This window comes from Vigna radiata, chromosome 5 (assembly GCF_000741045.1).
Source record: "Vigna radiata var. radiata cultivar VC1973A chromosome 5, Vradiata_ver6, whole genome shotgun sequence".
NCBI lineage: Eukaryota > Viridiplantae > Streptophyta > Magnoliopsida > Fabales > Fabaceae > Vigna > Vigna radiata.
In genome coordinates, this window is record NC_028355.1 from 23,138,925 (window position 1) to 23,153,909 (window position 14,985).

The 14,985-nt window shown below is 26.4% G+C and overlaps 1 protein-coding gene across 1 annotated transcript; it reads left to right on the forward strand.

The window, feature by feature from the left end:
• The first annotated feature begins 1,428 nt into the window (after positions 1-1,428).
• On the forward strand, positions 1,429-2,330 carry LOC106761479 (E3 ubiquitin-protein ligase ATL23). The gene has a single exon (XM_014645032.2). The coding sequence runs from the start codon at positions 1,883-1,885 to the stop codon at positions 2,267-2,269; it is 387 nt and encodes a 128-aa protein (XP_014500518.1). The 5' UTR covers positions 1,429-1,882; the 3' UTR covers positions 2,270-2,330.
• Positions 2,331-14,985: the final 12,655 nt, after the last annotated feature.

The window sequence follows — 14,985 nt, forward strand, 5'->3', positions numbered from 1 at the left end:
ATATAAATTATATTTTAATTATAATTAAATTTATCTCAAATAAGATGTAAAAATTTACTTGATGTTGTGTCTGAATACCTATATATTATGGTATTATGGTACCATTTTACAACAGTAATGTAAAGTAATATACTAACTTCAATAATAACTTAAATCCCTCCACTAAATAAAGTTATAACGTGACAAAAAAAATTACAGTCTTTGTAAAGTAATTTATGTAAAAAACCACCCTAATAATAAGAAGCTAAGATAATTACTAATATTCTTTAATTAAACCTATTCAGTACACATATATTTTAAATAAATTACTTTACTACCATATCATATGTATTGAAGATTATTATAGAGATGGTTCTTTAAATTGAGAATATATGTAATTACATTATTATAAATATTAAGAATATACAGTAATGTAAACCATAGACACACGTTTATGTTTATGTATGTTGGTGACAAAAATATTTTGAGAATTATATAATTATTTAAAACAATAGTTTACTTTTGTGGGGTGGAGAGTTATTCATTTCTATTTTAACACACAAGTGTTTAATATTTTTTCAATACACAATCACTTGATGCAATAATTAAAAATTCCATTTAATGATAAATTAAGGATCCAACATAAACAATTTTTAATATAGAAATTGCAAAAATTTTACACAAGTGTTTACTAATTCTTTAATACATAAATGCTCAATCCAGCCTTTATAATTTGTCATATAACGATAAACTATCAATCCAATATTTAAAATTTTAATATGTAGGTTATATTTATCTTGTTATGTTGTGGTAAATTATTGATTTTTTTTAATATTAAAACCTGGTTAGAAATATAAGTATTAAAAATAACATTAAGAAAAAAACCCTCGAGAAATATCTACTTAAAAGAAAACTTCAAACCTGTTGAGAAATAATAACCAAATTTGTGGTGGTTTAACATATTCTATTTATATTCAGAGAATATAATTTTCAACCATAACCATTTACATATTTAAAATATGTATTAATTATAAATTCAATTATATAAAACGAAATATTTATCACATACAGCACACAAATCAAAAGTTAGTTTCTCAAAACATATTACAGTTCTTAAATTGAATTTACAGGGCATGTTTCTATTTCGTTAAATTGATTCTGTAAAATATCAAAATAGCTGGTAAATAAAAATACAAGAAAAAACGTGTGTCAGCTAAAACATTAATTAAACACATGGAATGATATTATAATAGAAAAGATCATACATAATTTGACCCATGATTTAATCTCATGGTAGAACATATGTGAAACATGTCAGCAATATTGATTGAATGTATTAATTTTAGTATAAGTTTTAAATAAGAATAATGAAATAATAAATGTTGAAGAGAATATTTGATATATGAACAATAAATAGGGAGAAAGAAAGTAACAAAGATGTGTGTTAAATATTTTACGAGTGATGATGCAGAGATATTAACTCAAATACAGCTGTGCAGAGTCCATCCGTTGAGAAAGAAAAATCTTGTTGGCCACTCTTCTCATGTGTGTGTGTGTATATATATATATATATATATATTTACACGACTCATTCACTCACACAAACAAATCCCAAAAGCATTCATAACTCCTTCCTTTGTTTCTTCCGTCACCATTCGCGGTTTCATCATTTCGCCATACCGTAATCTTTGATTGGATCTTTGTTTTCTTGTGTTCTTGTTTTCCAAACAGGGCATAATAAGCCTGTGAGAAGAAAGTGCGATATGCAGGGTACATGGCGTGAATATCCGATTCCTTGGGTGCTGCTCTACCAACCCCCACCACCGCATTAGATAAATTCTGTTTTGGAATCGGACAAAGGTTCGAGTGAGCGACTCAAAAGCCCAAAGCCAGAGAAAGCAAAATGATTGATTCGGTTCTTCTCGCGCTTTTCCTGCCCTGCCTCGGTATGAGTGCGGTTTTCATCGTTTACATGTGCCTTCTATGGTACGCCACCACCCGCCACCACCCCTCTGGCAACGGCTTACCGGTGAAGCAGGTCACTGACAAGGGTCTCTCTTCCCTAGAGTTAGAGAAGCTTCCCAAAATTACCGGCAAAGAACTGGTCTTAGGCACTGAATGCGCCGTCTGCCTCGACGAAATCGAAGGCGAGCAACCGGCCAGACTGGTTCCTGGTTGCAACCATGGCTTCCATGTCCATTGCGCTGATACCTGGCTCTCCAACCACCCACTTTGTCCTGTATGTAGGACGAAACTCGATCCTCAAATTTTCAGTTCCAATATTCCCTGAACATTCCAATCCTTCGCTATTATTCAATCAATAAATAAGAGAATTATTATTATTATTATTATTTTATTAATTATTATTTTTTATTTTATTTTTGGTAGTGGTATCTTTCTTCTTCGCATGTAGTGAAACATGAATTTAACTTTAATTTAATTCACATATTAATTTGTTGTTGTTATGATTTGAAAAAAAAAATGTGTTTGCTTTTTCCATGGAAATTGACGCTGTCACGTAAATCCCAGACTGGTAGGTGAGGGTTCGTTGAAAGCATGAATGAATGGGCGTGAACCGAACCGTTTCGTTTGCTTTTTCCATGGAGTCACAGAGAGTATGTAGATTTTGATTTTGATTTTGATTTTATCACCGCAAAATATACTGTACAGTTTGACGCCAGTACGCCAGTTTCATTTCATTTTTCATAAAACTTGAATATAATTTAATTACTATTTTTTTTTCTAATTGAAAACCTGGAGTTTTTGTTTTATAATTTATATACATTAAGTTACAATTTGATTTAAAATAAATAAATAAAAACTGCACCCAAAACGCCTAATAAATGCATCCAATTTGATTTGAACCATCTTCTTTGTCAATCGCTCTCAGTTTGGTTTTGAGTTTTCAAACTGTTAATAATTGGAGAGTGCGTAAGAAAGAAGAACCATTCCAAATAAAAGCAAGAGTGTAATAATTGGGGGTAATGGAGATAATATTTGACAATATTTTCAGTTAACATGTCCCTTTAAACAAGTTTAGTAAAGTTTCTTGTTAACGTGTAGCTACTGATTTTAAAGAATGCCTAAACTCGTAAGAAATAAAAAAAACTTATTATTGTAAATGATTTCAAATATATATTAAAAGAAAAATAAACTCCAGAAATACTTTTGATTTCTTCTACTAATTTGTCAAGTTTTAATTTATAAGGTAACTTTTACCTCATAATAACCCTTCGTCGTTGGTTATTAATGAGCTAGAAAAGTAATGATAACACACTTTTTGTCCTATTATTTCAATACACATTTTTATTAATTAAATTTCCTTAAAATCATAAAGAATCCGCTCAATAAAATATAAGACATGAAATTTTATACAAACTTTTAATAAACAAAAGAAAATGTACTTATTCCTGTCCTTGTATAAATCGCCTTCTATATGTTTTTTGTACGATCATTTTGGTAAATATTTTATATTTCTACATATTATGTATAACACTTTATACTAATTTCCTTTTTTTTAAAATTTGTTTATGTTTATTTATAAGTTATTAAACTTAATATCCTTTACAATATATAGCAGTATAATGATATCACTTAATATTTTTAGCAAAATGTGAAATTGTTATTTTAAACTTATATATGCATATTGAATATTTATTATTCAGGGTATAATAGGTAAGTGAGTATTTTTGAAATAATTTATAAAGATTAATTATTGTTTTTTACCTAGATGGAAATTGGAAAGAATATATTCCTAGTGTTAATGTTTTGCATTATTTGCATGCTATGCTCCCAACAAGAATTAATGAGAGTAATCAATGATTGTGAGGAGTTTCATGAGTTAATTGGTTGCGAAAGAAATGGTGGGGTGGGTCCCACCGGAAGCTGCATTGGTGGCTACTGTTGGGAAGGAAAACAAAGAAAGGCCTTAACAGCTGTCGTATCTTAAACTTTGTACAACATTCAGAATGAATTGATGATTATTTTTTATAGTTTTAATATTAAATTTTATTTATTAATTATCCTTTTATATAAAAGTAAAAATATCAAAACAGTTAAATTATATTGAATATATTGATTAATTCAAATTTTGTACTGATGCAAGTAAAATTATATTAGAAGTTTTTAATAATAATAATAAGGGTTAAACATGTTTTTAGTTCCTATACTTTGGGCGATTTTGGTTTTAATATCTACAATTTAGTCTTTTAACTCTAGAAAACTCTTGTTTTAGTCATTTTTACCAATTTTTTTTTTATTTGTTGTTTGAAACGTGTTTTATTATAGCATTTGGATTGTTTACATTGTTTGATACATTTTTACTTTAATGTTAATTGAGAAACGTGCTTGAAACAGCAAATAAAATTAAAAAAATTTAGTAAAAATGACTAAAACTAGAGTTTTATAAAGTTGAAGGACTAAATTATATCTTAGTTTAAAAGAGAGACTAAAACCAAAATTGCCCCAAATTATAAGGACTAAAAACGTATTTAACCCTCATAATAGTAATAATGATAATAATAATATAATAGCTATGTTTACATATGGGTTATTCATTCATCGATGTCTCATTGCAGTGCAAAACATGTAGTCTCAGATTTTTCTAAGATATTTTTTCAGTCAAAAATATCTCCTATGTGATCTTTGATTTTAATGGTAAAGTCCTTAATTATATTTGAAATATCATAATATACATTTTATTTTTAGTTTCTATTTAAATTTTTGTTTTTATTAACTTTTTTCTATTAAACTTAATTGACTATATTATTATAACATTGCTATGATATCAACTTGAGAAAAAAGTGTTACTAAATATATAACATACCAGAAACTAAAATGACAAAAATATTTTATTTATAGGTTTAAAATACCAATATTTTATCATAGTGGCTAGAATCATACATAGTGACTAAAGTAGAAATCACAGTTGAGTATTTTGAGTTTGGATTTTAAGTTGGTATTTAAAAATGTGAGGGGGCTAAGAGAAATATTCTTCTCGTGCAATACAAACATATTTCTTAATGCAATGAGATTTAATATAGAAATTAAAAAATTAAACCTTATTATTTACCATATAAATTATTTTATATTTTAAAAATAAATATAAAAATATTCAACAGCCTCCAATCAAGTAGATAAAGATTTGCGTTGGACAAAGTGATAGAAAAAAATATCCCAGGCATTTAAGATCTGATGGAACTCTTGGTAAATATCTCACTTGTTATTTTCAGTTCTTCTCCTCCATATATTTAGGATAATTGCAAAATATAAATAGAAAAATTTCATCTTTAAATTTTAAAATCTATTATAGAGAAAATTACCTCATGCAGCCGTTTATGGTTTACCATGATTCATACGAGGAATGTAAGACCAATTTTTCCAGCAACTCCAAAATTTTTTCATTCACTTCCAAAATTTCAATATTACTCGTTATTGAATAATTATCGACCTTCGAAAACTAATTAAAAATTTTACTTATTCAATTTTTTTGAAAACTGATTAATAATTCTTAATCGACTTTCGAAATTTAACTAAGATTATTTTTTATAATTTTTTAGTTTACAATTTTTTATTATTTATGATAATGATAAAATATATGGGCTGCATGAACAATATTGTTGTCTCCCACGGTGACAAGGATCATAGTTCCATTTAGATTTTACAGGTCAATATCAATTTAATGTCGGTTACTTAGAAATTTCATGGGCTGAGTACACATATCCAATTCTCTTCATACCAACACCTATCAATTTATATGGGCTGAGTACACCATGCTAAATTAGTAATTTTAATAAAATATATACCTTATGTAATAAAACTTATATTTTTTTTAATAAATTACTGTTATTGTAAAGTTAAAGAAAACTCGCTTGGGCAAAGCGTAAAATCCATAATTAAATTTATTTAAACAAATATTTTAATTATATTCATTAACTTTATAAAAACAAATTTTGTGTGCAACATATTTAAATTTCCATTTCACATCATACTATATTAGACGTGTAAGAAAATATTTAGTGTTGTCAAAACGGGTCACCGGCTCAACACGACCTGGTCTACCATGGGTTGGTCACTTAACGAGTCAACCCAGTCCGGCTCATTTATTAGCGAGTCAGAAAAATTCAAACCCGGCTCGACCCACCACGGGTTGATAAGTTAAACAGGTTGTGATGGCAACCCTTTTTAGGGACTTCCCATCAAAATAAGTATCAACTACACCAAGACTATGAAAGGGAAGTTGAATAAAAACTTAATTTCTTCTTTCTAAGTCTTAGAATATTCTTCTAAAATGCTAAATAATCTTTACATTGTTTTGTAGGGTATCAATAAGGTTATATTTTTATTATATTAATAGAGTGAGATAATATTTTTATATAAAAACCAAATTACCATGATATAATGATTTAAAACATAAAATCAATTTAATTAAATTCTTAAATAAGGTTTGTACTTGACATATTTTAATAATTTGGCCTTCTTTCATTTAATAATGACATCTTTTAGAGGGTTAGTAATAAATTTACTCTCTTAAAATTTTATGTCGAAAACAGTTTCAATTCCAACAAGAAGACATTTTCAACATTTCTCACAACATTGAAACCAAGATTCAACTCCAATTTACCACCATTTCAACTAGGGAATTTTAATTAGTCTTAAAATCATTAAAACCAAGATTCAGCTCCAACTTACCAACATTTCAACAAGAGAATTTTAATTACTTTAAAAATCATCGAGTTCCAAAAATGGAAATTCCAGAATGTTAGTTAATAAAGGGGTTAAGAGCAAATAACGTAGGTTACGTCGTTGGTAAAGTAATAAAGGTTGCCATTTTCAGTAATGGCACAGAAAGTAATGTTGGTGGACCTACCACTGTTTTGTTTTTTCCTTGATTGACAGCTGTAGGTATTTATACGTCTACTATGTTCCATTTTTGGAGACTAGTTTGACATCTGTGCATTTTCTTTTCCTACGCACCCAGCTGTGTTTTCTTGCTCATAAAGAATTGCAAGAAGCTGGAAATTATGTAATAGCTTTTAAATTTCTCATTGCTATATACGAGTATTTCAAATTGATTTAGGTACCATCACATTTTAATTTAATTAAAGTGTAAAATAAGGTGTTTAGTATTTTTTTTTCCAATTCCGAAACATTTTGGATAATATATTTTGCCTACTATGGTATAAATTTTTGACCGATCGAAGTTTTCTATTATCATTTGTTAATTTTATTGTAAAATAACAACGGTAATTGATGACGTAAAAACAATACTGGTAACTTATATTATATGCTTATTATATTATCGAGAAGCTTACATATAGTATGCATGATTTATTATAAAATATTGTGAATCTCTCATGTATGTATGTCAATTGTTGACGTAAGACTAGTTATTGGCTATCTTCTCTTCCTCACTGTTCAAGCTGAGTTTTTCCAACAAATTAAATATGTAGGACCAAACAATTAGGGTTGAGAGTATAAACAAAAACTTTAAACTTAGAAAAAAAAAAGTTCATTAAAGAGGAATAGTAGTGTTAGACGTTTAAATACATAAAACATGCATCATTAATTTTGTAAGATAATTTTGAAGTTTGGTTGATATCAAAATGTTGTTTTAAATTGACTTAGAATATTCAGATTTAATAAACATGTATTTATTATTTTCAATTTAGTCTTATTATATTATTAAAGATTTAATTTAGTTTGATATTTTCCTTTCCATTCACGACGTTTAAAACGTATATCATTATTGTTGACATGTTAGTTTAAAATTAATTAAATGGCACGGAACCTTTTGAAAAAATTAAAATTATTTATTATGCAATTCAAAACATATGAAAATTCAATTAAAAATTAATAATAATTATTTTATTTTATAAAATTAAATGATAATATTTTATTATTTGATTGTAAATATGCATATAAGCTTGTATATATTCTTAACAGAATGTACTTTATTATATAATTGTTTCAAAGAAATAATGTTATAATTGAACCAATCAAAATAAATAATTTAAATATAAATCAAACAACGATTAATAGTTTCACGTGTTTTGAAAATAAATAATTAAATATTTTATTTTTACACATAAAAGTAAAATAAAGCTTTACAGTCTTAAAATAAATCTAGTAGTAAATTGAAAAAATATAAATATAGATATTTGTGGGTACGTTATGAGTATTGCTTTTGATAATAGCTATATATATGGCACATAAATAAATAATTACAATAATTAAAAGCTGTTATATTTTTTTATTTTTTATATGAATTATATAAAAAATGTAAGAGGAGATAATATAAGAATACAAATGTAAAACAATTCCAAAACAATAATCTAAAAATATGAATGTGAGATAACTTTGAAAAATATAAAAAAATAGACTCTCTAAAATTATAAATTATAAAGAATAAATGATAAAAAATATATAAAATAAACTTTATAAAGGAGTACATTCTGTAAAACATAAAACATAGACACTATAAAAATATTTTATAGTAAACTTTATAAAAATATAAATATTAGACTGTAAAAAATAAAAAATAAACGATATAAAAATACGAAGGATAAATCACATACAAAATTGTAATTAGTAGACTCAACGAAAATACAGATTTGAAACGATACAACAAGATGTAAATATAGTATACAATATAAAACTATAAAGGATAGACCATACAGAAAAATTGTCTTTGTTGATTGCACTAGTCTCGATTTGGTATCATTGTGACGGCATGCATCGAAAGAGTGCTTTATTCTTAGATATATAGTCAATTACTGTTTCTCAATGTGTTTATTGAGACTTTTGGCATTATGACGAAAAAAAACCTTCTAATAATTTTTAGTAAGAGAAAATTAGAATCATAAATCAAATAAAAACAATCCCAAACTCTTTTAATATGTATATAAACACATTTGTTTAATCAATAATATCTAATAAATCTTAGTAGAGATTTCTAAATAAATGTACAAAATTTTTAGAATTGTTAAATACTAAAATTAAAAATAAAAGCTTTTATATATGTAAAAAATTGGAAAAATAAACTTATTGTTATACGTATTATCAGACTCGTCAACGTTTATATATTACCTATTTCATCTTATAAAATGATATTAGATGTTATAAGTAACAAGTAATTATATTTTCTTTTAATTGGACCGTTAACAAGAAATAACATAAATTAATGAGTTATTTGATTCATTTAATTTTTTAAAATATTTATTTTTGTTAAACTTCATTCAGTAATTGCATGGTTGGAGTAGTAATTTCCGTTTTGGTGTGGTTGAAAGGAAAAGACAGCAGAAAATGCGTGACAGCTGAACTAACGTTGGAAAGGGTTTTCTGGGCCAATGATAGATGGCCATGAGAAGAAGCTTGAAGAAAGTGAAACAGAGAAGAAGGAAGAAAAGAGAGAATGCGTGCAGAAGAAACCATGATTCCTGATGACGCTTTTACTACGAGGTGTGACACGAGTCTCCCTCTTGGGAATTGCATCGAGCTGCACTTCACGGATATGTATTTAGCTAAGAATCCTTACACAACATTTTTTTTTTTTACAATATTTTAATATTATTTATATATTATTTTATAATCGATAGAAATTTATTTTACACTCAATAATAATAATCATAAATATCATTATAAATTAATCATAAAATAACATATAAATAATATTTAGATATTGTTAACAAAATATTGTCTTAATATGTTTATTTTGTAGCTAATCTATCTCTACCTAGTTTAAGACTAAGAAACACGGGTGTTGTGCCTTTTTGACCTTTCCAAGGACACGTGACCTTCAACTATTATTGTCGGGCCCAACCACTACAATTATTTACAAATTACGAGGGAAGACAACAACTTCCATACCTCCAACACGTGACACTTGTCCCTTTACTTTTATACGTGTCATTATCCCTACGCATTCCCCCTCTCTTCCATCTCTCTCATTAATTCCACACTACATTCGCACTCGCAGTCACAATCACGCTCCTAACCCTTCTAACATCTTTTTTTTTTTTTTTTCATTAAAGATACGTTTTTCTTATTTTTTTCGCAGTTTTATTTTAGTTTCTTAGTTATACATTTTATTATGTGATATTATTTATTATTTAACACTTTGTTACCGTGTATTTATTAATGTTATTTATTATTTAACACAAATAAAATTAATTTAAAATATATAATAAAGGTAATTTTCATTTGTGAGATTAAATTATATTTAAAATGTATTTATTAATATGGTATATGAATTATTTTTAAAGTCTATTTTAATAAAATTTATTAAGATATATATAAATAGATACCAACTTTACATTTCAAATTTATAAATTAAATTAAACTTAAAATTCATTCTTTATTAATTACAATAATATATATTGTTTTATAAAATTTATAATAAAACAATACTGTTTTATTTTTAATGTATCTTTATAAAAAATGAGAATGATGAAGTAATAATTGAGTAATAAAATTTATGATTTAACTTAGTTTTAAAAGTCACATATTTGAGTTTTTGAAATATATTATTTCTAGCCTAAACATGTTTCTTTAAAATATACATTACTATAGAAAATCAATGAGCCCTTTTCGTTACACCTAATTCCTGCGGTATTCTCCAGAACTTCATTGACGAAATCGCGGGAATCACCCCTACTTTGCATCCAAAATGAGGGATGGAGATGATTCATTTTATTGGTCTGTTTGAATTTATGTTTAAAAAAATATTTGAAACAAATCAATCATATACTATCATGTATGCATTGTCAAAAAATTGTAAAAAAGAATTATTAAAAAGACTTTTTCTTATTTTTTTCTCTCTTGTCCTTATATTGTTCATTAATTTCCGGGTTGTTAACAAATAACTAAACTAATATCGGTTGGTACTCAACCACCTTGAAATTAACTATAATATTCTATAGTTTAATTTTTAAAAATTAAATTATAATTAATACACTCAATTTTGTAAAGGAGTAGTTTCTCCCGTCGTTCAAGTTTGCTAATCTATCTGGTTATACTTGAAGTTAATGAAGTAAAACAATATAAATAAAATATTAATGATAATTTATTATTAATTTTGGTATTAGTTGAGATTTAACTAAAAACTATAATTAAATAATGATTTTAGTTTTGAAGAACTTTTTGTAGAAATCTTTCCTGTATTTGAAGTATATCAAAGAATGAATATCGAGTAATGAGAACAAGTACAGAATTGTGAAAAAAACGATTTGAAGAGAAATCTTTACAAAAGTATATTCAATCCTAAAAAAACAAATTTGTAAATTCATAACCGTCAACTAATAATGCATTTTTACATATAATTAATATAACATTAAATACATCTATAAAAGCATATAATATAAAAATAAAATTATTACTTCTCAATATACTATCCTTTAAGCTATCTTTTACGAGCAAAACTATTTATCTAAACACAATTTTTTCACTTAAGCAAAATGTAACATGAGAACACTACTATTTGGTCTTAAGTTTTTCTAGTTCCAATGACTACTTTATCGTTTAAGCACCTATCATTTCAGTGTTTATCACTCTTAAGTGACAACACTTGCAAGAAATATCCTAACAAATTTGAAAATCACGTTCACTTGCAAGAAAAGTTTGACACGCGAAATCGTTCTTGGAGATTGGAGAATCGGTTCCCACCTGCTAGGTCTTGGAATGTGTAATGTAATAAGTTCCTATTAATGATTTCAAGATGTGAATGAACTGTTTCGTTAATGACAGTTCAACTAAAATAAATGTTCTACTTGCAAATGTTGTAATAACTTCTGTAAATTATTATTATCCATAGACATGTTAGTTTTCAGCATTTCAGTTATCTTTTGGTAGAATTAATTGGAATTGCTAATCCTGTGAGATACAGAGTTGATATAAATGTAATGTGCTTTTTGTTGGAAAGAATAAATATGAACTGAGATTAATACGATACGAGTAAAATGATAAATTTACAATGTTTTAAATATTTATTAATTTTATTTATTAAGTCTAACCGTTTTTTTAAGTTTTGACTAAATTATAATATATAAATGAATAAAATTTTGTTAGTTAATATTAAAAATTAAGCTCACTTATACATCTAGTCATAATATTTATTTAGTTGATTCAATTTTTTTATTGTATTTTTGTTTAATATAGTCTTTTCATTTTTTAAAATGATTTCTAATGTTAAGTTATATCACCTGTTAATTTGTGAAACCTTTTAATTTTTTACCGGACTAAATTTTAATATATTTTTGACTTAAGAGAGATCGAGCCAAAATAAACTAATTTATGTCATTTTTCACTAAAAAAGGTTTGCCAGTAAAGAAGGTCAGTTTTGATTTTGTTTGGAAGAGGAACAAAATTGGAGAGAACAAATAGGCGATGAAAAAAGAAAAAAAAACTTGATTAAAAAATAAATATATAGTGAAAGAAAGATAAATAAATATTTATTTAAAGTTGCCATGGTATACTTTATATTCATTTTATTAGTTATATAGTATTTACATATTTTTTTTTTTATAAATACTTTGCCACTATAATTTATTGTGACATTTAATAGTCAATATGCATGTTTGTGGATAATGATATTTAGACAACGTTTTTTTGACAACATTTGAACATTGATTACGTATCAATCTGTGATTGGTCAAAAATTACTCCACAATCAATAATAATAATTATAAACACTATTGTAGAGTAATTTTTGACCAATCACAGATTCACACATAATCAATGTTCAAATGTTATAAAAAAATGTTGTCTAAACATCATTATGCTTTGTATAAAGTTAATTCTACAGTTTTAAATAGATCATATAATCGAATACATTATTTTTTTTCAAACATGATACAAAATAATATCTTAATCAATTGTGTATTTTATTTTATATTATTAATGTCTTTCGCATATAGGTATTACTTTTGTTTTTGTTTTTTTATGGTTTCTCTAAATATATTTAAAAATACATAAATCTTCTTATTAAAACTAGGTATTTTAGGAAACTCAAGTCCATTCTATTTTCACTCTTGGAGTTGATGTGTCTTTTATTCTTGATGTTTGGATTTTGTGTCAGTAAATGGGAGATGATCTAGAGACTATGCAAAAATACTCTAGCACTTAAATTAGTTAATTGCAGTAAATAGTAAAATTATAATAAATTATTATGCTGATGTACTTTATAAACAATAATTATATATAATATCTGAATGAGTCCTTTTAATTCTAAAGTTTATGTAAAATTGTTTTATACACTGGAAGAGTGTAACATTTGGATTTTAGTTTTTTTCTTTAAATTATCAATATAGATATATAAAGGTATTTTAGTGTAAAATATATAAAATATAAAATATACTAAAATTAAAAACAAACTTTTATTTGTATACTAATTCAGAAATTAAGAATAAAAAGAATTGCGATCCCGACCTTCCTCTAGCCCTTCTAACATCCGTTACATTTCACCTCTTATCATAAAAATCCAATTAATTTCTTTTTCCTTTCCTAAAAACACATGTTCTAAAAAGAAACCAAAGGTGGCAAACATCATTTTCGAAAATTAGAAACAAAATATACAAAAATAAAAAATGAAAATGATGATAAATTGGAGGTATGAATGTAATTAAAAGGTGAAAAATGTTGTGTAATAACTGAAGGGGTAACGATACTTTCACACTTAGGATCTGAAATTTTTTTGACACCATCACGTGTTACATTATGGGTGATCCACATAGTTTAAAAAAATAAAATAACAGAATAACTTAATTAATGTATAGTAACATATCTGGGATCAATGTACAAATAAGTGCGTAGTTTACGTTAACTTTTAGCATGAGAGGACATATTTAAATCTGTCACTTGTTTTGTCCAGAGTTTATTTTTAACCAATTTTATTGAATAAAATTCATTAATTACTATTTAAGAACACATTTACATCGAAATCTATCCCGAAGGAAACATTTTTATTTAAAGTGATGATGCATAAAGGAAAGTGATACCTATGTATAAATAACGGGATAATTTAAGCTAATTTTTAGCACCAAGAGAGCATCTTTAAATCTGTCACTTGTTCTAAACTCACTCCACAATGAATATACGTAATTTTATCATTTTATTTTTTAAAACACGTGAACTATCCAGAATGACTTAATTAATGTGTAGTAACATATCTGGGATCAATGTACAAATAAGTGGATTGTTTAGGTTAACTTTTTAGCATGAGGAGAACATATTTAAATTTGCCACTTATTTTGTCTAGAGTTTATTTTTAACTAATTTTATTGAATAAAATTCTTTAATTATTATTTAAGAACACATTTACATCGAAATCTATCCCGAAGAAAATATTTTTATTTAAAGTGATGATGCAGAAAGGAAAGTGATACCAATGTATAGATAACAAGATAATTTAAGCTAACTTTTAACATTAAGAGGATATCTTTAAATCTGCCACTTATTTTAAACTTCACAATGAATCTACGTCATTTTATTATTTTATTTTTTAAAATATGTAAAATACCCAGAATGTGATACGTGACCGTGTAAAAAATTTATCCCGTTTTAAATGTCAAAATATCATTACCCTAACAGAAGTATGATTTCACACGTTACTAACAAATAACAATGCACGGAAGAAGGGTAGGCTATGAAAGCTTGAGCAGAAAGAGGAGTGAGGAGTGAAAAGTAATGAAAGGAAATTAAAGGAGTGACAGGTGTTGGAAGAAGAGTTTTGCCGTATTCGGCATCATCAATTTATTCAAATTCAAAAGTCTTTTATGACAACACGGACCTTCCATATCACGGTGGCCAGAAGATACAGCAACAATTTATAACCCCATTCGAAAATCACCACCATACACGTGGCCTTTATTTTATCGCTTCACCGACTCCACTGCACATGGATGACATCGCGCAATCAAAAAGGCTGCACCATCATTCCCCATGTGTGTGCGATGTAGGCTGGTATTATCCCGGGGCGCAGATGAATGCTACGTGTGAAGGTGTTGATGTGTG

Coding starts and splice junctions, on each gene's coding strand:
- LOC106761479 (XM_014645032.2), top strand. CDS start 1,883: ATGATTGATTCGGTTCTTCTCGCGCTTTTCCTGCCCTGCCTCGGTATG.